The 21,294-nt window shown below is 44.0% G+C and overlaps 1 protein-coding gene and 2 non-coding genes across 17 annotated transcripts in view; all 3 read left to right on the plus strand.

The window, feature by feature from the left end:
- UBAP2L (ubiquitin associated protein 2 like) overlaps positions 1–20,906 on the plus strand; it is a 43,356-nt gene extending 22,450 nt beyond the window's left edge. For 2 of the 15 annotated variants that reach the window (XM_057528496.1, XM_057528539.1), the window contains 17 exons: positions 3,043–3,241; positions 3,842–4,119; positions 4,277–4,449; positions 5,490–5,679; positions 6,406–6,460; positions 6,866–7,040; positions 7,658–7,730; positions 8,796–8,991; positions 9,082–9,170; positions 10,441–10,494; positions 11,118–11,199; positions 11,966–12,183; positions 12,564–12,669; positions 17,391–17,458; positions 18,548–18,745; positions 19,162–19,212; positions 20,733–20,786. In XM_057528496.1, the coding sequence (XP_057384479.1) occupies positions 3,043–3,241; positions 3,842–4,119; positions 4,277–4,449; positions 5,490–5,679; positions 6,406–6,460; positions 6,866–7,040; positions 7,658–7,730; positions 8,796–8,991; positions 9,082–9,170; positions 10,441–10,494; positions 11,118–11,199; positions 11,966–12,183; positions 12,564–12,669; positions 17,391–17,458; positions 18,548–18,745; positions 19,162–19,212; positions 20,733–20,771 (2,244 nt within the window). In that variant the 3' untranslated portion in view covers positions 20,772–20,786. Of the gene's footprint in view, positions 1–3,042; positions 3,242–3,841; positions 4,120–4,276; positions 4,450–5,489; positions 5,680–6,405; positions 6,461–6,865; positions 7,041–7,657; positions 7,731–8,795; positions 8,992–9,081; positions 9,171–10,440; positions 10,495–11,117; positions 11,200–11,965; positions 12,184–12,563; positions 12,670–14,082; positions 14,487–17,390; positions 17,459–18,547; positions 18,746–19,161; positions 19,213–20,063; positions 20,310–20,732 lie in introns of those variants that run through there. The other 13 variants (XM_057528476.1, XM_057528503.1, XM_057528483.1 and 10 more) reach the window with 9 other exon arrangements.
- Positions 5,964–6,100, plus strand: LOC114237235 (small nucleolar RNA SNORA58). The gene has a single exon (XR_003622939.1). It is a non-coding gene; the product is annotated as a small nucleolar RNA SNORA58 (small nucleolar RNA).
- On the plus strand, positions 10,898–11,033 carry LOC114237234 (small nucleolar RNA SNORA58). The gene has a single exon (XR_003622938.1). It is a non-coding gene; the product is annotated as a small nucleolar RNA SNORA58 (small nucleolar RNA).
- Positions 20,907–21,294: the final 388 nt, after the last annotated feature.

Below are 21,294 nucleotides of genomic sequence, written 5' to 3' on the forward strand. Positions count from 1 at the left end.
ATCCAGAGCTGTTAGGTTTTTTAAAAAATAAATTTATTTATTTTTGGCTCTGTTGGGTCTTCGTTGCTGCGCGCGAGCTTTCTCTAGTTGCGGCGAGCAGGGGATACTCTTCGTTGTGGTGCTCATGCTTCTCATTGGAGTGGTTTCTCTTGTTGCGGAGCACAGGCTCTAGGCACGTGGGCTTCAGTAGTTGTGGCACAAGGGCTCAGTAGTCGTAGCTCACGGGCTTAGTTGCTCTGCGGCACGTGGGATCTTTCTGGACCAGGGATCGAACCCGTGTCCCCTGCATTGGTATGCGGATTCTTAACCACTGTGCCACCAGGGAAGTCCCACTCTGTTAGTTTTTAACTGTTGTCTTAAAATAGTTTTTTGTGTTAATAGTAATTTGCTGGTTGATATTCTGCCGTGTATGAGTGGTCACAGGAGAGAAAAGGTGGCAGAGAAGGGAGAGGAGTGTTGGGACTAAAAAGAAAAAGAAGGAAGAAACAAAATGGGACAAATGTCGTAGGAAGATATAATGAAGATCAGAAAATAACTATCAACACCTGAGATACATGACTGGAAAATGGGTTAAGTGCTCTGTGTCGCTTTTAATTGCCTTTAATGTCTGGAGTTGAAGATTTACACCTAAATCCAAATTCTCATATCAAAAATAAGTTTTCATTATACTTCCACTTTAACATTCTGTTTAATGTGTATCGTGTGATATGTGAAACTAAACATAAGTACTATTCTTTTTTCTCATTACCTGTGTTAATCAGTATGCTATTTAATGTAGTTCTTTTCCATTGAGGACAGAGGTTAGAGGATTAATTTCCCTTGAAATTTAATACATGTAAGTAATATAGGAGCCTTTCCCCATTATCATAATATATGAATGTTAGGTAGTTTTCTATACCTTCAGTGTTTCACGCTTGCAGAATATTTGGTAATCATTGCTGTGCGGGATCATCTCTCTGCCGCAATCATGTACTTTCAACTAGATTTCCAGTGTTTCTGTTCTTGTTTGTATAGTCTTGGGATACAGACTGAAGTTGGGGAAAAAAGTCTTACCTTGGGTTGGACAGATTGGTTTTGTATAAGCACCGCTTAATGATGAAGATCATGATGTGCTTAAGTAAGAACCTAAGAGAGACTAGACTAAATCTCCTTGGAGGTTCTTTAGAATAGTCAAGGCCACATGGTTAATCTTCTGGTCTAGGCTGGTAGTTTTACTTGGTAGTAGGGAATAGAGAGAATTCCCAGAAACATTAAGAGTAAATTTTGTTTTGTCATCGTGATTACCCTGTAGAACTTGGATATACACAGAAAACAAGAAAATCATATTGACTCATTACTTGATCTTTTAGTGCAGAAGTTGAGATAGCCCCTTAACTTTGCTTCTTTGTCTCTATGCTAGTTATTAGAAACATTGAGATGAAGCTCAGTTAGCTGTTTTTGTTCCTTTTGAGCTGTTCAGTGGAAGGGGCAAAGATTTTAATGGCTGAAGTGAAATTTTATATCACCTTCATGTTAGCTTAGTAATCAAGTATTAGTTGATTTAAAAATTCAAAGGGGAGAAAACCCCTCCAGTCATTAAAGGAGTCCCTGAGAAGGAGGGAGGGGAAAGTGATGGTAATGGTATAAAATTTTTTTTTTTTTAATTTATTTTTGGCTGCATTGGGTCTTCGCTGCTGCATGCGGTCTTCCTCTAGTTGCGGTGAGCGGGGGCTACTCCTCGTTGCAGTGTGTGGGCTTCTTAGTGCGGTGGCTTCTCTTGCTGCGGAGCACGGGCTCCAGGCACGCGAGCTTCAGTAGTTGTGGCAGGTGGGCTCAGTAGTTGTGGCTCGCGGGCTCTGGAGCACAGGCTCAGCAGTTGTGGCTCACGGGCTCAGTTGCTCCGCGGCATGTGGTATCCCACCGGACCAGGGCTCGAACCCGTGTCCCCTGCATTGGCAGGCGGACTCCCAACCACTGTGCCACCAGGGAAGCCCCGGTAACGGTATAAATTTTAATGGCTCTTATTTTTTTGACTGCTTGTTATGTGCCATGCACATATTAAATGCTTTATATAGTATTTGTTTAATCTTCCTACACCTTTATGAGGTACTACTTTTATTCCTGTTTTCAGATGAGGAAAATGAGGTACAGACCAATTACAAGTAATTTTTCCACAATTATTTAACCAGGATTTGAATCTAGACAGTCTGAGTCCAGAGCTTATGCTGTAATGGACTATTCTATTTGGTGACATTCTTTTTTTAAAATTTTATTTAATTTATTTTTATTTCTGGCTGTGTTGGGTCTTCATTGCTGCACGCGGGCTTTCTCTAGGTTTGGCGAGCGGGGGCTACTCTTTGTTGCGGTGCGCGGGCTTCTCATTGTGGTGGCTTCTCTTGTTGCAGAGCACAGGCTCTAGGTGCGTGAGCTTCAGTAGTTGTGGCACGCGGGCTCAGTAGTTGTGGCTCGTGGGCTCTAGAGCGCAGGCTCAGTAGTTGTGCGCACAGACTTAGTTGCTCTGCAGCATCTGGGATCTTCCTCGACCAGGGCTTGAACCTGTGTCCCCTGCATTGGCTGGCAGATTCTTAACCACTGCGCCACCAGTGAAGCCCTGGACATTCTTTTTTTTAAAAAAAAAATATTTATTTATTTATATTTACTCTTGGCTGTGTTGGGTCTTCGTTTCTGTGCGAGGGCTTTCTCTAGTTGTGGCAAGCAGGGGTCACTCTTCATCACGGTGCACGGGCCTCTCACTATCGCGGCCTCTCTTGTTGCGGAGCACAGGCTCCAGACGCGCAGGCTCAGTAGTTGTGGCTCACGGGCCTAGTTGCTCCGCGGCATGTGGGATCTTCCGAGACCAGGGCTCGAACCCGGATCCCCTGCATTGGCAGGCAGATTCTCAACCACTGCGCCACCGGGGACGCCCCCTGGACATTCTTTACTTGTCTTACCTATGCTGGCTCTTAACCAGGATAAGTGTTTTGCTTTTGTTTGTTTGTTTTTTGAGTAGCTGAACAAGGTTGCTTGGCTGTGGATTTCTCTAATCTCTGTGTTGATCTACAGGTGAGCATGTTAGGGAAAGGATTTGGTGATGTCGGTGAAGCTAAAGGCAGCAGCACCACAGGCTCCCAGTTCTTGGAGCAATTCAAGACTGCTCAGGCCCTGGCTCAGTTGGCAGCTCAGCATTCTCAATCTGGAACCACCACCACCTCCTCTTGGGACATGGGCTCCACCACACAATCCCCATCGCTGGTGCAGTATGGTGAGAAATATGGAAAGTGATTTGAATTCTTTAAGCATTGGAGCATTACTGCCAAGAGGCTGGCAGGAGTAGGGGTGGAGAATGTGTTCTGAAGTGAGGAGAAGGGCAGCCAACTGGCTCTTTTCCCACAGTGATTTCCCCTGGTGAGATAGGCTCAGTTGAGAAAGCTGGGGAATGATAAATAAATACGTAAGTTGAGGCTGTATATCTCTTTCATCAAATTTAGCCCTGTACACATTTGCAGTCTTCTGTTGACCTGAGGATGTTTTGGGTTTTCCCTAGGTTTATCTTCAGTATTTGAAAACATCATACTGCCTTTGGGCTTTTCCATTTTAGGACCTTACACTTTAAACATGGACAATTCCTGGATTCCTTTCTTACATAGGCAGAGTAATAGTTTTGATTTGATTCGGTTCTACTTAACAAATAAAATCCTATGATTGCCATCTATAGAAATGAGATTAAATCTTAAAAGAGGACCTGTTTATATGAGTTTCTGATTCCTGGGGCCCTAATTCATGGCTCTAGAGCAGGATAATAGCATTTTCTTGAGGTTCACGAGCACCTCTGGCCTCATGCTTATTGGATTTCCTCGTGCAGATTTGAAGAACCCAAATGATTCAACAGTGCACAGCCCCTTTACAAAGCGCCAGGCTTTCACCCCATCTTCAACCATGATGGAGGTGTTCCTTCAGGAGAAGCCACCCGCAGTGGCTACCTCCACTGCTGCACCTCCGCCTCCGTCTTCTCCTCTGCCAAGCAAATCCACCTCGGCTCCACAGATGTCTCCCGGGTCTTCAGACAACCAGTCGTCCAGCCCTCAGCCGGCTCAGCAAAAACTGAAACAGCAGAAGAAAAAAGCCTCCTTGACTTCTAAGGTATATTTGAACTTTTAGATAGATATTATTTTAGGGCAAAGTGGTGTGGGATTTGAGAATTGAGATTGTAAGGGTGTAATTTGGAGGTTTGAAGCAGAAGTTTTTTATTAGTCTTACAGTAAGCTTATAGTAAACCATTACTTTTTCTTCTCTACAGATTCCTGCTCTGGCTGTGGAGATGCCTGGCTCGGCAGATATCTCAGGGCTAAACCTGCAGTTTGGGGCGTTGCAGTTCGGGTCAGAGCCTGTCCTTTCTGATTATGAGTCCACCCCCACCACGAGCGCCTCTTCAAGCCAGGCTCCAAGTAGCCTCTATACCAGCACGGCCAGGTAGAGGAAACAGCCGTCATAAGACTTCTTTTATCAGATCTTTACCAGTTTTTCTAAATCTCTTGCTGATTCCCAGAACTCTGGACAGGCCAAGCCTCTGATTGAGTGAGGGAAAAGTAGCCAATTGTAGCATTTTGTTGAGCACTTTAAGATATTGTTACTAGGTTTTTCCTAACTCTAAACAGAAATGTATCCCTTGGGCACTTCTAGAATATCCAAGCACAGTTCTTAGAGACGTGTACCCCACCTTTAACAGAGTACCTTGGCATCTACCACAGCTAAAATTGCTTTTGACACTTTTAGCCCCTTGGTGTGGACTTAAGCCTACGAAGGATGTAGCTTTGAACTCCTAGGAAGGAGGTAACATTAATATATTACACAATTAAAAGAAACCTTTCCAGTAGAACCTTCCCTGCCTCCTCTGATAGCTATCAGGGAAGGCCATCTTAAGCAGTAGAAAATCCTGGAGGAATTCCAGAGTACTAGGGTATTTTTTTCAATCCTTAGAATTTAAAAATAGAGATGTCTTGCCCCAGCCTAGCTCCTTTGAATCATAATTGCTGTTAATGCATATGAATATTTTAAAAGTTCCTTTCAAGAGAATTTTACTTCATAGGGTTTTTGAGAGGGCCAGGAGCTCAGAATTCCTTAAAATGAACATGAGCAAAAGGTGATTTTTCCCACGTTTAGGGTTCATGTTATGATGGTATCAAAGGGACCAAGAGTTAGTATATCCTTTCTACTGACTTTTAGCCTCTTTTTCTAATAACAGCAGGATGTAAGGAAACAAGAATTTTTTCTCTTCCTTTAAGAGTTGAAAATGTTTTTAAACTCGATTCTTAGCTTAGATCCCTGGCTCTATAGGAGGTGGAAATTCCTACTCTTGTCAAGAGAAAATTGCGGCAGTTTCTTTTATTTGTTGCTGGAATTTTTCTTTTTGATTGTAATCAACTTACACAAGTAGTAGATCTCCACTGTTTTAGTATCAGCGGATCTGCTCTATTCGTCACTCTCAGATTTTCCTTCTCCGTTCCCCACAGTGAATCTTCATCCACAATTTCATCTAACCAGAGTCAGGAGTCCGGTTATCAGAGTGGCCCAATTCAGCCGACAACCTATACCTCCCAAAATAATGCTCAGGGCCCTCTATATGAACAAAGATCCACACAGACTCGGCGGTACCCCAGCTCCATCTCTTCATCACCCCAAAAGGACTTGACTCAGGCAAAGGTATTGGCTTCACGAACCCCTGGGCATTGGTTAGGAGAATAGTGGGCAAAATCTCTGAAATATAAGTGTTTTACTTCTTGACAAATGGTGCTAAGACACCTCTGAAGTGCTGATTGAGAAGCTGAACCACATTTTTGTGGTTGGTGAAATAAAAGTTCTCTTCACTAACTTTGGAGACTTAGAGCCAGAAGATCATTCTCTTTGCACTAAAGATTCATTCTCTTTAGTAGAATCAGTCTCAATTACCTGTTTTCTTGGAAGATCTGATGGCCAGCCTTCTGTGGGTGCATATCAGTAGACCTCACCTTGCTATGTCTTGGCTTGGTGAGGGGGACAGCATATGCTAGAGGCAATGTGGAGTGACTGTCAGATGCAGCCAGCAGAATAGGTGGTTTGGCTGAACTGTCATACTCCCACATCCTCCCCCAGGGATCACTGGATTTGGACCTTTCCTGTATCTGTTTGGGGTTTGGGATCTCTTCAGCAGTTTGGGCATTGCCTTCTGTTGCCCTGGGTCACACAGGGTTGGCATATCTTATTTTTGTTGTTTCTAAATTTTTGTTGTTTTTATTTTGTTTAGGTGGTATACATTATGTTAATTCTTTCATTAACTTGTAGAACTTCTCTGAAAGAAATTGGTTGACAGAAGTTAAGCTGAGTCAGTGTGCTAACTTGACCTATTCACTTGAGTTTGTCTGTTTCTTATTCCTCTGTTTTTTGTACCAGAATGGCTTCAGTTCTGTGCAGGCCACGCAGTTACAGACCACGCAATCTGTTGAAGGTGAGTGTTCTCCAGGCTTTTTCCTCTCAGTTGTAGTGTTTTTACTCCCCTTTAAATATTTTTGCATTTCGTAGATTGTTGTGAAAAGAGCCCTGCCTCAATGATCAAAACTCCTGGTGTAGTCTTAGCTTGGTTCTTTCTACCTTGCTGTTTAATCTCAAACTGTCGTTAAGTTTCAGGTTCTCCTGTCTTGTAACAGTGATAATCCTCTGGGTTCTCTTTATTGGACGAATGAGATCAGTGCTGTGAAATGCTTGGAATTAAAAAAAAAAAAGAAAAGATTGTACCTAAATGTTAGTGGTCCATTACTAAATGACTCACACTCTTGTCTTTGGGACAGCCTAGGGCTGTCGTCACCTCTTAATAACTTCCTCTGATGAGGTGAATTCCTTTCTTTATTTCCAGGTGCTACAGGCTCTGCTGTGAAATCTGACTCACCTTCCACTTCTAGCATCCCCCCTCTCAGTGAAACGGTATCTGCAGCTTCCTTACTGACGACAACCAATCAGCACTCATCTGCCTTGGGTGGCTTGAGCCACAATGAGGAGATTCCAAATACTACCACCACACAACACAGCAGGTGATTTGGGGTGAGGATGGAGGTTTGGGTTGGTGAGTAGTAATAACAGAGCTCTCTGGTTCTATCTTGTCCTCTCTGCCTAGCAGAGACCACATTAGCTAAGTGGGTGACCTAAAAGCTATGGGAAGTAAAGACAGGAGGCTTTTTCCCCTTTTTCAACACCCATTCTTGCTTTAACTGCTCACTACCCCTGGCTGGCCATTGTGTTTACCATATGATCTCAGATCTCCTTGGTCCCATATTCTGCCTTCTTTGCCTATGTTCTTTTTTTTTTTTCAATTGATGTATAGTTGATTTACAATGTTATGTTAATTTCTGCTGTACAGCAAAGTGATTCAGTTACACATATACATATTTTTTTAAATATTTTTTTCCATTATGGTTTATCACAGGATATTGAATATATTTCCGTGTGCTATACAGTAGGACCTTGTTGTTCATCCATTGTATATATACTAGTTTGCATCTGCTAACCCAAAACTCCCACGCTATCCCTCCCCACCCTTCCTGCCGGCAACCACAAGTCAGTTCTCTGTGTCTGGCCTGTGTTCTTGACTGAAGCTTCAGGTCAGGTAACCATAGCCCTATGGCTAATGGCAACCTCTTTTACCTTACAGCACGTTATCTACTCAGCAGAATACCCTTTCATCATCAACATCTTCTGGGCGCACTTCGACATCCACACTTTTGGTAAGTGTGATGCTATAAAAGAGGAAGTGTGGTCCTGTTACACTTAAACAACTATCCAACTGTAAGAGTCTCCCAAGAAGGGACTATTGAAAATTTCTTCATGAGGTGGCAAAATGATAATTCATCTGAAGTTTCAGGAAAGGAGTAAAAGGATGTTTGAAGCCAAGAGAGGCAGAAGAATCCAGAAATATTGCAGAGCTGTAGGCCAATTCTCAAAGCCCTGGAAGTGACTTTTTTTGAATATATGACCTTTTTTTTTTTAACACTGTAATTGGGTGGGGCTTTGTATGCTATGATAAATTCTGTAAGAACATACATCCCTTTCTAACTGGTACAGCCATTTTCATTCATTGGTCTGGGGTATGGCAGACGTGAGTCCTGAAAATAATCAGTTTGAGTCTGGGCATCCTTTGAAAGTAGAGGCCAGATGAGAGCTTTTGGCCAAAGAATTAATTTCACTGTTGTGATTTTATAACAATTTGTGGAATTAAGCTGAGATGGTAAGGAAGAAAACTAACTTCAGAAGGACCTGTTTTGGGCAAAGGTGTCTGGTTTGTCAAAAGCCTGGGGCAAGGTAATGAGGGTTAAGGCTTTCTCAGGAATCTCTCTTTCCTCAAGTATACTATTTCAGGTTTAAATTCATTAGAACTTGTACTTCTTTCTAGCTTGTGAACTGGTCCGTTGTGCTGGCCTAGTGAAGAAGAATGTGGGAGAGAAGACTATGATATATTTTTCAGACCTATCTTCTGTCTCCTCACTGACTAGTCAGTGTTGGTTTCTAGGGAGTTTGTCCCTACTCGCTCTGCTGCCTTTCTGAACAGGGTGATAATGTGCAGTGGGTCTGTTGTTACCATCTTTACCAGATGAATGTTGGGGAATGTGTAGCCAGACAGTATTTAGTAACTTCTTCTAATTACTTTGGCAGAGAGCACCCTAGTACCCTGCCTCAGCCTTTTTAATTGAGAAGTTGGTGTGATATAATCAACAGAAGGGATTGTCTTTCCTGACCTGTTATACTAATCACTGTTTCCTCCTCCTCTCTTCCACTGCACGGCCTTTTTGAAGCACACAAGCGTGGAGAGTGAGGCGAATCTTCATTCTTCCTCCAGCACTTTCTCCACCACATCCAGCACAGTCTCTGCACCTCCCCCAGTGGTCAGTGTCTCTTCCAGTCTCAATAGTGGCAGTAGCTTGGGCCTCAGCCTAGGCAGCAACTCTACCGTCACAGCCTCCACTCGAAGCTCAGTTGCTACGACTTCAGGTAACCCTGCATAGAAGATGAATTGCATTCCTTTGGTATGGACGAGCAAAGTAATAGTGTGACAAGATAAAAATATAATTTCTCTTTCAGGAAAAGCTCCTCCCAACCTCCCTCCTGGGGTCCCGCCGTTGTTGCCTAATCCATATATTATGGCTCCAGGGCTGTTACATGCCTACCCGGTAAGTGAGACTGAAGGATCTTCTCCAAAAGAGGAAGGTGGTATGGCTATTCTTTATGGCTATGGCTTCAGGTGGAAGAATATAATTAAATAATAAATGAGTGGTTGTCACATGTAAACAAGATTTTAATCTTTGTAGTTTTGGAAAAAAAATAATTTTTTAGAGAGGAAGGACTAAACCTAGACCAGGTCCTCTATTGTGTATTTTCTTGGGTGAAACACAATTTCTGGGCCTCAGAAGCCAAAGGCCGGAGTGTCTAACTATAGAATCCCTTTCAATTTCTTAGGAAATTATTTTCTCTAGTTGGATTGATGCCTAATTTCTGGTGGTCTATGCTGCCTCTGACCTAGTCGGAGTAGAGTTCCCTGACTTAGTCTGGGGCTATCTGAGAATAGGTGACTGACAGTAGTAGCCTTTTGCTCTGTTGTGTCTTGTATCAGCTTCATGTATTCAGTGCCTATTAAGATGAAGGATATTTATTTTAAAAATTTTTTAAAAAACATCTGTTTTTCAAACTTATGTTTACCAGGGGATTAGGGCGGGGGTTGCGGGGGGAGGGATAAATTGGGAGATTGGGATGGACATACACACACTACTGTATATAAAACAGATAACTAATAAGAACCTACTGTGTAGCACAGGGAACTCTACTCAGTACTCTGTAATGGCCTATATGGGAAAAGAATCTAAAAAGAGTGGATATATGTTATATGTATAACTGATTCACTTTGCTGTACACCTGAAACTAACACAACATGGTAAATCAACTATACTCCAATAAAAATTAAAAAAAAAAAAAACAACTTGTTTTTGCCTTCAGAGAGTCTAGAAGAATATCATACAAATGAAACATCCATTAGCACTTTTTTAATATCTAACACACTACCTTAGTACCCAAACATTAAAGAGTAGAGTAAAATGTGAATCCTTTCTGAAGGAGATAAATTTTAAGCCATATTTTGAAGGGCAAAGGAGACAAAGACAGGTAGAATAAAGCAGGCTATGTGTATGACTTGTGCATACCCTACTGCTACCCAGAGGCCAGCCTAGTTGAATCACTGTGTAGCTCGAGGAAAGCTTCAAGACCTTTCATGAATCATGTAATCTCTTTGTATTTCACTTCTTTCTTAAAGAAAATGAAGGAAATAATTTATGTCCTCTTCTTCTTAAGAATGAGGATGAATGTTGATTTATCTTGTCTGTTAGCTCCTTGGTTTGCTACCATCATGACCAGTCCTCATTAATGTTGTTACATGTTTGTATCTTTCAGCCACAAGTATATGGTTATGATGACTTGCAGATGCTTCAGACAAGATTTCCATTGGTGAGTATATGGTTGTAGAGCTTAGGAAAAGAAAGTGATCTTAAAATTAATGTTTGGATTATTCCAAATGTTCAGTTGATAAGTCACAGACTTGGCTCTTTCTCAAGCCATACCTCCATACACATACTTTAAGATATATTAGAATGTACTTAGAGAGTGGTTCTAACAGAAGGTAATTTTTTTTTTTTTAATCAGAGTTGTGGCATCTTTGAAGTAAACACATTTTAACCTGTTCTAAAGCTCAGAGTACTGTGGAGCTCTTGGGATGCTTCCTGTATGTCTCAAACACTTTGATGAATTCCAGAAGGAAGATCTGTTTTCTCAGTAGTAGTAGACTATTAGGGATAATATCTAGAGGTTTGAGAATATTATTGGTACTGATGGACTTGAAGTGTTTCCTGGTGGGCATACTTGTAGACCTTGCCTGACTGTCCCCATGGCCAGGCAGGGGGGACAGTGTATGCAAGAGTAATATGGAGTTTGTGCCAGTTCAAGCCAGCTTAATCAATGGCTGGATAAATTGCAGTACTCCAACATTCTCTTGCTTCTCACGCTGAATGACATGTCCTCACTTCTGGGAATGAGTGGCACTGAGTCTCTGCTCTTTTATCTCTCTCTTTCAGGATTACTACAGCATCCCATTTCCCACACCCACCACTCCGCTGACTGGGAGGGATGGTAGCCTGGCCAGCAACCCTTATTCTGGTAGGATTGGGATGGGGCTGAATAAAGGGAAGTTGTGTTGGCCTTGGTGGCAGAAACCTGATTAGTAGAAGGAAGGGATCCAGTTCTCACTTTAATTAAGATCTTTGACAGAAGTACAAAATGGATGTGGTAAATCAGGGTTGGTAGATTCAGAATCCTGCTGAAGATGGGCATGTAGCAACTTGGCTTCTCATCCCGCTTTCTGTTGTCTCCCTGTGACTCCGGATGATGTGTTGACTTCTCAGCTATTCTCTAGCTTTTTCCAGGAAGTACTGTGGTTGAACTGGCCTTCCTCTACTCAGCTCTGCTCCTGTTCCTTACTCATGTGGCAGTCTCATTGCCTTGCTAGGCCAGGGCCTGACCTATTGTTGACCTTATTGACCTGTCATTTTCCCTGACCTAGCATTGTTTTTCAAGTCCAGCATGGAGTTTTCCCCATGGAGGGGAAGCAGAGAAGGAAAGGAGGGGGTGGGGTGGGGAAGAGATGAAAGAAAACAGGTGGGCAGGGAAATCATACAGGAGCTTTATTCTGGGAGCCGGTTTCTGCCACAGTATTGCACAGTCATGCAACATTAGTCCTTGACTAGCACTGTGCAGAGTGTGTGCTCAGCAGTGCTAAATGGAGCCGCAAAGAAATGTAATTCAAAGCATTGAACTTTAATAGTCTCTGAAGGCTCTCCTGGAATCATGTGAAACCAGAAGAGGAAATTCTGCATTGGTGTTGGGGGGTGAAAGAGGCAGATACATTTAGCCTCTCGTGTCACAGGTGACCTCACAAAGTTCGGCCGTGGGGATGCCTCCTCCCCGGCCCCGGCCACAACCTTGGCCCAGCCCCAGCAGAACCAGACACAGACTCACCATACCACGCAGCAGACATTCCTGAACCCGGCGCTGCCTCCTGGCTACAGTTACACCAGCCTGCCATACTACACAGGGGTTCCGGGCCTCCCCAGCACCTTCCAGTATGGGCCTGCTGTGTTCCCTGTAAGTACTTGGGCTTGGTCTTTACTTGTGGTGAAGAGTCCTAGCCCTGGACGCTATGCTAGCTGCTTTCAAGGCTAGATGACTTTTTAATAATGAAGAGGAACAGTTTCCACCTCTGGCCTCTTTCTGGCCTGGGAGAGGGAGTGGGGCTGGGATTGGGATAAGGGATTACCCATTCGTAGAATTAGCTAAAGGGGGAATGTACAGCTTTGCTTCCCTCAGACTCTCATTCATTCCCTGAACCCCTTTTGCTAAGTAAACTGTGGACAGCATACATCAGAGTGGGTAGCCAGCTGAATGCCCAGTCTCTGGAGTAGAAGGGGTCGGTTGAGTGGTACTTTGCTGCCATTTCAATGTAGTTCTGGCCTATTGCTCTTCAGGTGGCTCCTACCTCTTCCAAGCAGCATGGTGTGAATGTCAGTGTGAATGCATCAGCCACCCCTTTCCAACAGCCAAGTGGATATGGGTCTCATGGATACAACACTGGTAAGCTCACCTTGACCCTGGCTGTCACTGGTGTCTGTGGGATGTCATTAAATGAGCTTCAGGGAGGAAGATCTGGTGCTTGAGAAAACAGGGTTGGTGAGGGTGTGCTGCTGCTCCATGTATGATTGTTAATGTCTGCCTGACTTGGGTGTCTGTCTGAGCAGCACCAACAGAGGAGCTAAATACTAGAATGTGTATCCACTACTCATGACGGGAATGCCCTGGCACATGAGTTGACTATTAGAATATGTTGGCTGGCCTAAACTTTGGGTGGGAAGCAGAGGGCCCCAAGATTTTACTGAGATGTCAGTGGAGGCAAGTGTTAACATTTAAGGTACTGGTAGTACAATAGGGGATATATTCACTGAATAGAAGAGTTAAATGGGTTCTTAGCTAGCATGCTGTGGTAGGTTTGGCTTAAATCTCTTTGTAGTACTGCTTTTCTCATGTGGCCCCTTTTTATTGCCTATCTAGAGGGCCGAAGATGTGGAGAGAAAGGAGTAAGGCATGAATACTCAATAGAGGGAGAGTTGGACCTTTAGGTTCCTTCATTTGTATGGCTGGTCTCTTTGCAAAGTCCATTTGCACCTCTGATGGCAGGGAGGGAAATACAGGAATCCTCTGAATGGGTGCTGACCTAAAAGATATTTAGCCTATCCCCTGCTCCCATACCTGACACCTACTCTCCATTTTTGGAGGACAGGGAGTAAGAGTCTTTGAATAAAACAATTCCATCTACTTTTTTCAGTGCCTTGTAGATGTGTATGGGGAGGAGGTGGTTGCCATTGCTTGGGGTTGGAGTTGAGGGTTGTCCTTTAAAATTCTTAGCTTAGTTATGGTTACATGGTGATTTGGATGGAGCTACATCTGTGTTCTTCACCCTTGTATGGGCTCCAGGTGGTTAAAATTGACCAAGGTTTTCAATTATTGGGAAACTGAGCTGAGCAAAGAGGGCAGTAGGTCTGGGATCTAACAGGTGGAGCTTTGAACTGTGTTGTATGACTTAGAGTGGGTCAAGATTTAAACTAAAGAAATCCTGAGAGACCCCATTGAGATTTTATAATACCCAGACTCCTTGTGCCTAGGGCCCCCCTCTCACTGAGCAGGTCCACCCTAGTCTTTGGTGGGGAGGATTATAAGCTTTTGTCTTGGAGTGGCCCTATTCCAAGAATATTAGATTTAGGTCTTAGCTGGACCAGGTTCAAGAATTTGAAGAGGTAGATGATTGGTAATAGAAGAAAATGGCATAGCTGATTTTGGAAATCCTAGCTTCATACTTCCCTTAAGATTTCAGAGACCTCCTATAACAGCCCTTTAAGAATCCCCAGTTCCCAACCCCACAGAGGGCTCTTGTCATCCCATTCCTCATCAACCTCTAAATTCATTTATTTTTATGTATTTGATTCCTTTTAGGAAGAAAATATCCACCCCCTTACAAGCATTTCTGGACGGCAGAGAGCTAATTTGGCCCAAGGCTGGGGGCTGTGTTTTGTGTGTGTGTGTAAATTTGCACTGAAGTCTTGTTTCAGAAACCAGACCACTGAGGAGAGCCTGCTGAGCTGTGGCCATGGCCTGCGTGGCTTGGGGAAATGAGTTGGTGGATACCTTCTGGGCTTTTGAACTTGCCCTTCCCCCATTTCCCTCTCCCCCATGTGTCTGACCCTGTCTTACCCATTTCGAATTCAAGCGGTGCAGCACCTCCTCCGAAGCATCAATGCACACACCTGCTGTTGCTTTTGATTTCTGGAAGGCATGTAGTTTCAACTTGTAACAAAATATTTGTAGTCTTCAATAAACTGTGGTATTTCTTTAGCTAACTCTGGCGTTCTTTCCGTGCATGTCTTTCTGGACACTAGGAGCCAATGTTGTGCTGTGGATGAAGGGTGGAGGGTGGCCTTTTCAATCAAACCCCAGCATAGCCAAAGAACTGTTAACTTTTCAGTATGGTGGTTTTATTAAGGTGGGGGAGGGGAAGTGGCCTCAGTCCCCAGCCTGTTGATTGGTTAGTCAAGAAAGCTATTTGTAGAAAATGCCCGATTCTCCATGCTTATTATAGCTCTTCACTTTTCCATTTAGATCTTCCCCTTGTCTCTGACATAAGCAGAGGAGAAAGGACAAAAAAGTTCGTGTCATGTCATTGTGAAAGGCTGAAGAAATGGTGTTCAGAGCTTTTGTTAGGAAAGTATCTTCCAAGGCTTAATTCCCACATCTGGTTCCCAAAGGCCAAGTGGCTGATTGAGATCAGATAAAGTAATTAGTGACCAGCTAGTTGATGACTCAGGCTGTGGAAACTGTTCTAGCCTGGAACATTGTTCTTAGTCCCTCGATGGCTTTTCAGGGATTGTGGATTATTAGTCGTTTTGCACTTGTGGGTATAGCTAAGAATGTGTAAGAGAGGTTTGGTTAGACATCTCCTTGACTATGGAAATTCTCATCCCCTCTCAATCCAACTGGTACACCGTCAGCCCTTCGTTCATAGAGTTAACTTGGACATTGAGAACTCTGTCCTTGGTTAATTGGAAACCTAGATATTTTACTTTCTTTGTATTTGTTCCCAGCCCTCTGGAGTAATTTTGTCCTGTGAGTGTGACCAGCTTTCCCAGGGGCTGCCATGCTGGGAGAGATTGGTTCTTGTTTCTCCTCCCGGCCATCCACATTGTGTTTGTATGATCATCACTGCTTGGGAGTGGGGGTAATCAGGGGGTGTTGACTGTTGGAAGGAAAGCAAGAAAACTGTAGTCTGAGGAGATTGCTAATTACTGGTGAATGATAGGGAAACCAATGCCCATTATTTTCTAGGGTCTCAGATGCTTACACCGAGGCCATTTAGGGCTACTACACAAAATATTCTCTTTTTTCCAGCATTTCCAGTTGTTTCAACCAACAGGCCAATTAAGGCCTCTAGAGTAGAAGCTGTTTTTTAGCTAGTCCACCCTCTGGAAAGAATGAGACCAGGTAGACACTGGAACTAAATTCCTCCCTACCACCTGGCTTGAGAATCGGCCATTTCTCCCATTCTGTATGGGGTGACCAAGTGGTGTCAGCAAGCTGTTTGAGCCTTTGCAGTAAAGATCATTGTCTCTTCTGGTTCCCCTCAAAAATGTTCCATTTATATCCTATTACACCTTACTCTCAACCCTTCCACACAAACCTCCTCATTAGCTTAGCTTTTTACATAAATGAACTCCTGTTCTTAAAGTTATGCCTATTACCAGTGATTTGCCAAATGGGCACCTGGGGCTTGAAAAGGGAAGGGAAAAAACTATCATGTTAGTTCCTGTATTGTCCCCTTTTTCTTAAGTGCCTTTAAAGTGTAGAGTTGATACTTTGGAGATGGGAAGTATTTTCTCATGCTTGGTTTCTGTAGTTCTGTTCTTTTCCTAGTTGGTATTTGCTCCTCCCTAGAACTATCTGGCCTTGTGATGTGGGAGGGTTCTCCAGAGTAAGATGCCACTTCTACTGGGAAGATTCTAAAGTGGCTGTCCAAGGTGGGCTTAGCTTTTGAAGGCTGCCTTGGTCTAGAGAGGATTTGGGTTCTGGAGTTTGAAGGGAGATTGCTGTTGAATTGTGGGTGAATGGAGAATTCCTCATTTGTGATTTGGTCAGTTTAGGGCTTCCAAAAAACTCTCAACAAAGTGTTCTAACAGCAGAGGAGAATGATCCAAAGACATAAACTGAAATGCAAAGTTTTCCTGAGGTTTCATTTTATCTCACTTCCTGAAAACTAACAGGTATTTAGAATGCTCTAAATTCCTAGTTAAATTTGAGTTACTTTTCCTTCAATATTGGTATACAATTTCTCAAGTAAGTTGCTGGGTTATTTTACCTGATGGCTTTTTCCTATCCTTGACCTATTGCCCCATACCCTAGGAGGTATAGTATGTGTATTTCAGTTTAAGGAGTACAAATCAAAATGGAGAATTGTACTATTGTGGTTTCCTTAAAATTGTAGTTGGTGGTAGGGAGGTTTTCAATAGGAAACATGCAAGTTGCTCGAGTATGGATTAGAGCTTTTATCTCGTGGAAAAGGTGAAGTTGTAAACTAGAATGACAGTTGGATTTTTGTGTTCCACCTAGGTTGTAGGAGATAGCCTACCCCTATCTACCTTCCTTACCCCTCTCTCTCCATGCTTTGGCTTAAACTGAGTAAATGGAAATTAGCCTTTGTGCCAGCTCTTTAAATCATAAGTCTGTAGCGTAGAAGTGCCAAGACTGGGGAAGCTGGACTAAGTAAACTGAGGCTCCGAGAATGAAAGTGCTCTTGGGGGTTGAATAGGAGTGCTTCTCTAATACTTACCTTATGCTGTGGAGGCATGGATTTTGAGCCCATTCAGGAGCAGGACTGCAGAACTGAGTGGAATTTGGGTCAGTTGATTTGAGATGGACGTTAAAAGTTTAATACAATCCTGTTGGGCTTTGGCACAGAAAAGTGTTTTGAAAACCATATGCTAGTGAGGTTTGGCTATATTCCCTAGTCCTCCCCAATACAACACACCTCACTCTCACATAAATACTTAGTACACATCTGGAAAGGGCAGGAGAACCTAGGGAGCTTTTGTGTCATGAACTCTTATCCCTTAGGACTGACATGAAGCTGGAAAAACAGACCAAAATTCCCTTGCAGTGCTATAGCTAGAAGGGCTACTACACACATCATCTCCCAGGGATGGGGCTAGGCAGCTAGCTGAGCTAATCCTCCTGTCTGTTTCCTCCTCCCCCAGGTGTATCAGTCACCTCCAGTAACACAGGCGTGCCAGATATCTCGGGTTCTGTGTACTCCAAAACCCAGGTAGGTGCCTGGCTCTGGATAGAAGTGGAAAAAGAAATGACATAGAGGAGGTGGAGTTGGAATGATAGAAGTACAGCGAACATGGGAATTTCTTGGCGGTCCAGTGGTTAGGACTTGGCGCTCTCATTGCCATGGCCTGGGTTCAGTCCCTGGTCGGGGAACTAAGATCCCGCAAGCTGAGTGGCGCGGCCAAAGGGGGAAAAAAATACAGTGAAGAACAACCCTAAGAGAGGTGTCAGGAAATCCATTCTACTAGAAAATGAGTGTCTCTAAACTTCAGTTTCCTGAAGAAGTTTAAATTTAACCCTCTGGGAAAAAGCAAGAAAAATGTTACAGGAAGGTGCAGTGTGGTAAATTGTTGTGATATGTCATGTGATTTACTGTGCAACTATCCTGGCCCTTTACATACCCACTCCCAACCTTTTCATAAGTTTCCAAGAGAACAGATATGGAATGAAGGGAAACTAGTTCTTTCCATTCTTTTTGTAAGTATATCTATAAACAGAGTAGGAGAGGACACAACCCAGTAGCTAAAGTGAGGCATCTGAATTATCCACAGATTTGTATTGTGTTGCTCCCCCCAACACACACCATAAATAATTAAAAGTTTGATGTAAAGTATGAGGAGTTATGGTGGAGTCTTTCATGGCCAAGACCGTTAACACTCAAGATACCTCAGTGTGTATTCATTTCTTTTGAAATATCCAAGGAGTTCTAATTTTTACCCAACTCCAGGGGTATCCCTGTTTGTGCTAAGAGTAGTCAGCAGATTTCACTGTGTTCATGAATCATGTTAGAATTTACGAAGTGCTCTCACATCTATCCTCTCATTTGGTCCTTACAGCTGAGAGGTTAATAGCATCCGTGATTTATGTTAAGAGAAAATGAAGCTGAGAGATTAATTTTCTCAGGATCACACAGCTGCTAAAGGGTAGAGCTGAGGCTGAGACCTGAATGTCTGACTTCAGGTGCAGCATTCATTCTATGACACCATGCTGCTTTCTGAGGGTGGGGGATCTTGGGTTCAGAAATTCTGAGGATTAGTTTGCTGATCCCTTTTACTCTCTCTCCTCCCATTCTCCTGGATAGCAGTCCTTTGAGAAACAAGGTTTTCATTCCGGTACTCCTGCTGCCTCCTTCAACTTGCCTTCAGCCCTAGGAAGTGGGGGGCCCATCAATCCGGCCACAGCTGCTGCTTACCCACCTGCCCCCTTTATGCACATTCTGACCCCCCATCAGCAACCGCACTCCCAGATCCTTCACCATCACCTGCAGCAGGATGGCCAGGTAATAGCCCTTCCCCCTCTTTCCTTTCCCTTCCTCTTCCTTCCTATACCCTAAAACTACCTCCCCTTTCCTTTTCTTACCCTTCCTCACCACCACCTTCACCCAGTCCTCCCCAGCGCCAGCCATGGGCACACAGCACATACAGACACAAGCGCACACAACACGAGTGGCCGGCAAAGGAGATGTCAGAGAAGAGGCCAGATTGAAACCTTTTTTGCCCAGTTCCTTTGGTGCCTTTCTCCTCCACCTCCTCCCATAGCACAGTTGTCCTCATCCTATCAGACCTGGGTCACACCTCCCCTCTTACCTCTCCCAGCCTTCCCCCTTCCCTGACATTATAGCTTTCCCTTCTAATGGTGGAGTTCTATTGTCAAAGTTTGTCCCTTTATTTTCCATATATCCTGGTTCTGCCTCAGCTACCATATTTGCAGATGATTCTCTGTTGCCAGCGCCAGCAGGAGGAGCAGGTAATGAAACTGAATGATGATATGCTTGAACCCACTCCTTTTCAGTCCCCATTTCACCTCCACAGTCTCAGGGAACTTGAAGAGAAAAGATTGCACGGTCACAAATCGGGATACACAAACACAAACACCTTGCTGAGCTCTCTGGCCTCCCGTTCCTCTCTTGTCCTCCTCTCCTCAGTGTCCTCTTTTTCTTTCTACCCTTCCCCGACTCTTGAAACACTTGGTTACCGGAATGGAAAGGATTCTTGGGGCAGCATCTGGAGCCTGGGGCCTCAGACTGTCCCTCTTACCTTTCCTGAAGTGGGCTCGCAGATGTGTGGTAGGGGTGGGGAGCCCTGGGGTGGTGCAGGTGACCTCTCCCCCTTCCTCATAGGTGGTTGCGGAGCTAGAATAAGGGCTGCCTTGCTCTCAAAGACAGATGTCCAAATTGAGGCATTCATGGGGATCAGTGAAAGTGAAATCACCTTGTGATCACTCATCTCCAAGAGGCTGTAATTCTCTCTAGAGAGTAGCCTTTCCTCGGATCAGGGGAAGGTGGGTTTGGGGGGTGAGGAGAAGGTGAAATTGAAAATTAGTAGAACTGATGCACTATCTTGTCTCTAAAAGTATCCCGCCCTCTTTTCATCTTTCCCTTATTTAAAGTTTGAGAGTGTTTTTTTACTTGTCAGAGGTGCTCTAACTGCTGTATAAAACAAATTTCCTATGGTTGAGAAGTAAGCTTCAGCGTAGTTTCTAAGCAAGGGGAATGGGAGAGTAAAACAATTTCCAGATTTCTACCTGAAGATGTCATAAATCTGTCCCACTAACTAGACATCTTTTTCCTCCCCATTCACCCTCCCATTCCCCTGCAGACGGGCAGCGGGCAACGTAGCCAGACCAGCTCCATCCCGCAGAAGCCCCAGACCAACAAGTCTGCCTACAACAGCTACAGCTGGGGGGCCAACTGAGGCCCTGACTCTCTTCTCCCGGTCCCATCTTCTGAGAGGGCTTCTCAGCTTGGCAACTATGGAAACAGCATCAAAGAGAGAAAGGAATGTGGGGGGGTTCCACTGCCCCCACCCCCAGCGGCCCATCCCATGCCTCAGCTTCATGTCTGTCCCATTCCCATACCATCCCCACTCTGTTGTATGTATTATAGGATTTGTATTTCTCCTTTTTTTTTCTTCCTTTCCTCTTCTCCTCCCCCCTTGCGTTCAAGATTATGAAACTTTGCTGTGGGCCCTGCCTTCCCTTCTCCTCCTCCTGTTCACCCTGGTGGTGTGTGGGTGAGGTAGGGAGGGGGGACTCCCAAATATATATCAGCCCAACAGCCCTAAGTCTCCTCCTTTATTATTAGGAAACAAAACAACAACAACAAAAAAATGGCGTCATGAATATGAACAGCATTGTCAGATGAATTAGTTGAAGTGTTTTTTTTTTTTTTTTTGTACTGTGTCCTCAAATTTAATGGATTAATGTGTCTTGTATATATAAAAAGAAAACCTCTACCTTCAGCCTCTGCCCATTCTTGCTCCGTCTAGGATATCCTCAGTCTCGTCGATGACCAGCTTGGTGAATAAGTATTACTGTACCAACTGGGCCTTCTCTAGCAGGCCCCGAAGGCAGTGGAATAAAATGAAATCTTCGCCCTTTAAGAACTCCTCTGACCTTAATGTGCTAGTATCATCTTGCCCTTGAGGGCATTCCCTTCCCCCCCTCCCCTAAGAATTACACAGCGTGGTGCCTGGAAAGAATCACTGCAAATCTTCATTTCCTCCAGATCTACAGCAGATTTTAGGCAGTGAAGGGAGAGCAGATATTGGGTGGAAGGGGAGAGGATTAAGCAGGAGTTGAAAGAAATGGCTTTGGAGAATCAAAATTTAATTTAGATGGGTCCAGGCAAATGAACTGGAAAGAAATGAGGGCAACATGCACTGTTGGCTAGCAAAACTGAAGCAGTAGTTCTTCTTGAGTGCTTTCACTTCAAGTAGCTAATATCCAACCCCTTGAAAAGGAGGAGTCTAGAGCAAGGCCAGGGTTGGGATGGAGGTGGGGGTAGAGCGAGGGGGAGGCTTTTAAAGTCAGTGACCTGAAAAAGGGGAT

This window comes from Balaenoptera acutorostrata, chromosome 1, assembly GCF_949987535.1.
Source record: "Balaenoptera acutorostrata chromosome 1, mBalAcu1.1, whole genome shotgun sequence".
Classification (NCBI taxonomy): Eukaryota; Metazoa; Chordata; class Mammalia; order Artiodactyla; family Balaenopteridae; genus Balaenoptera; species Balaenoptera acutorostrata.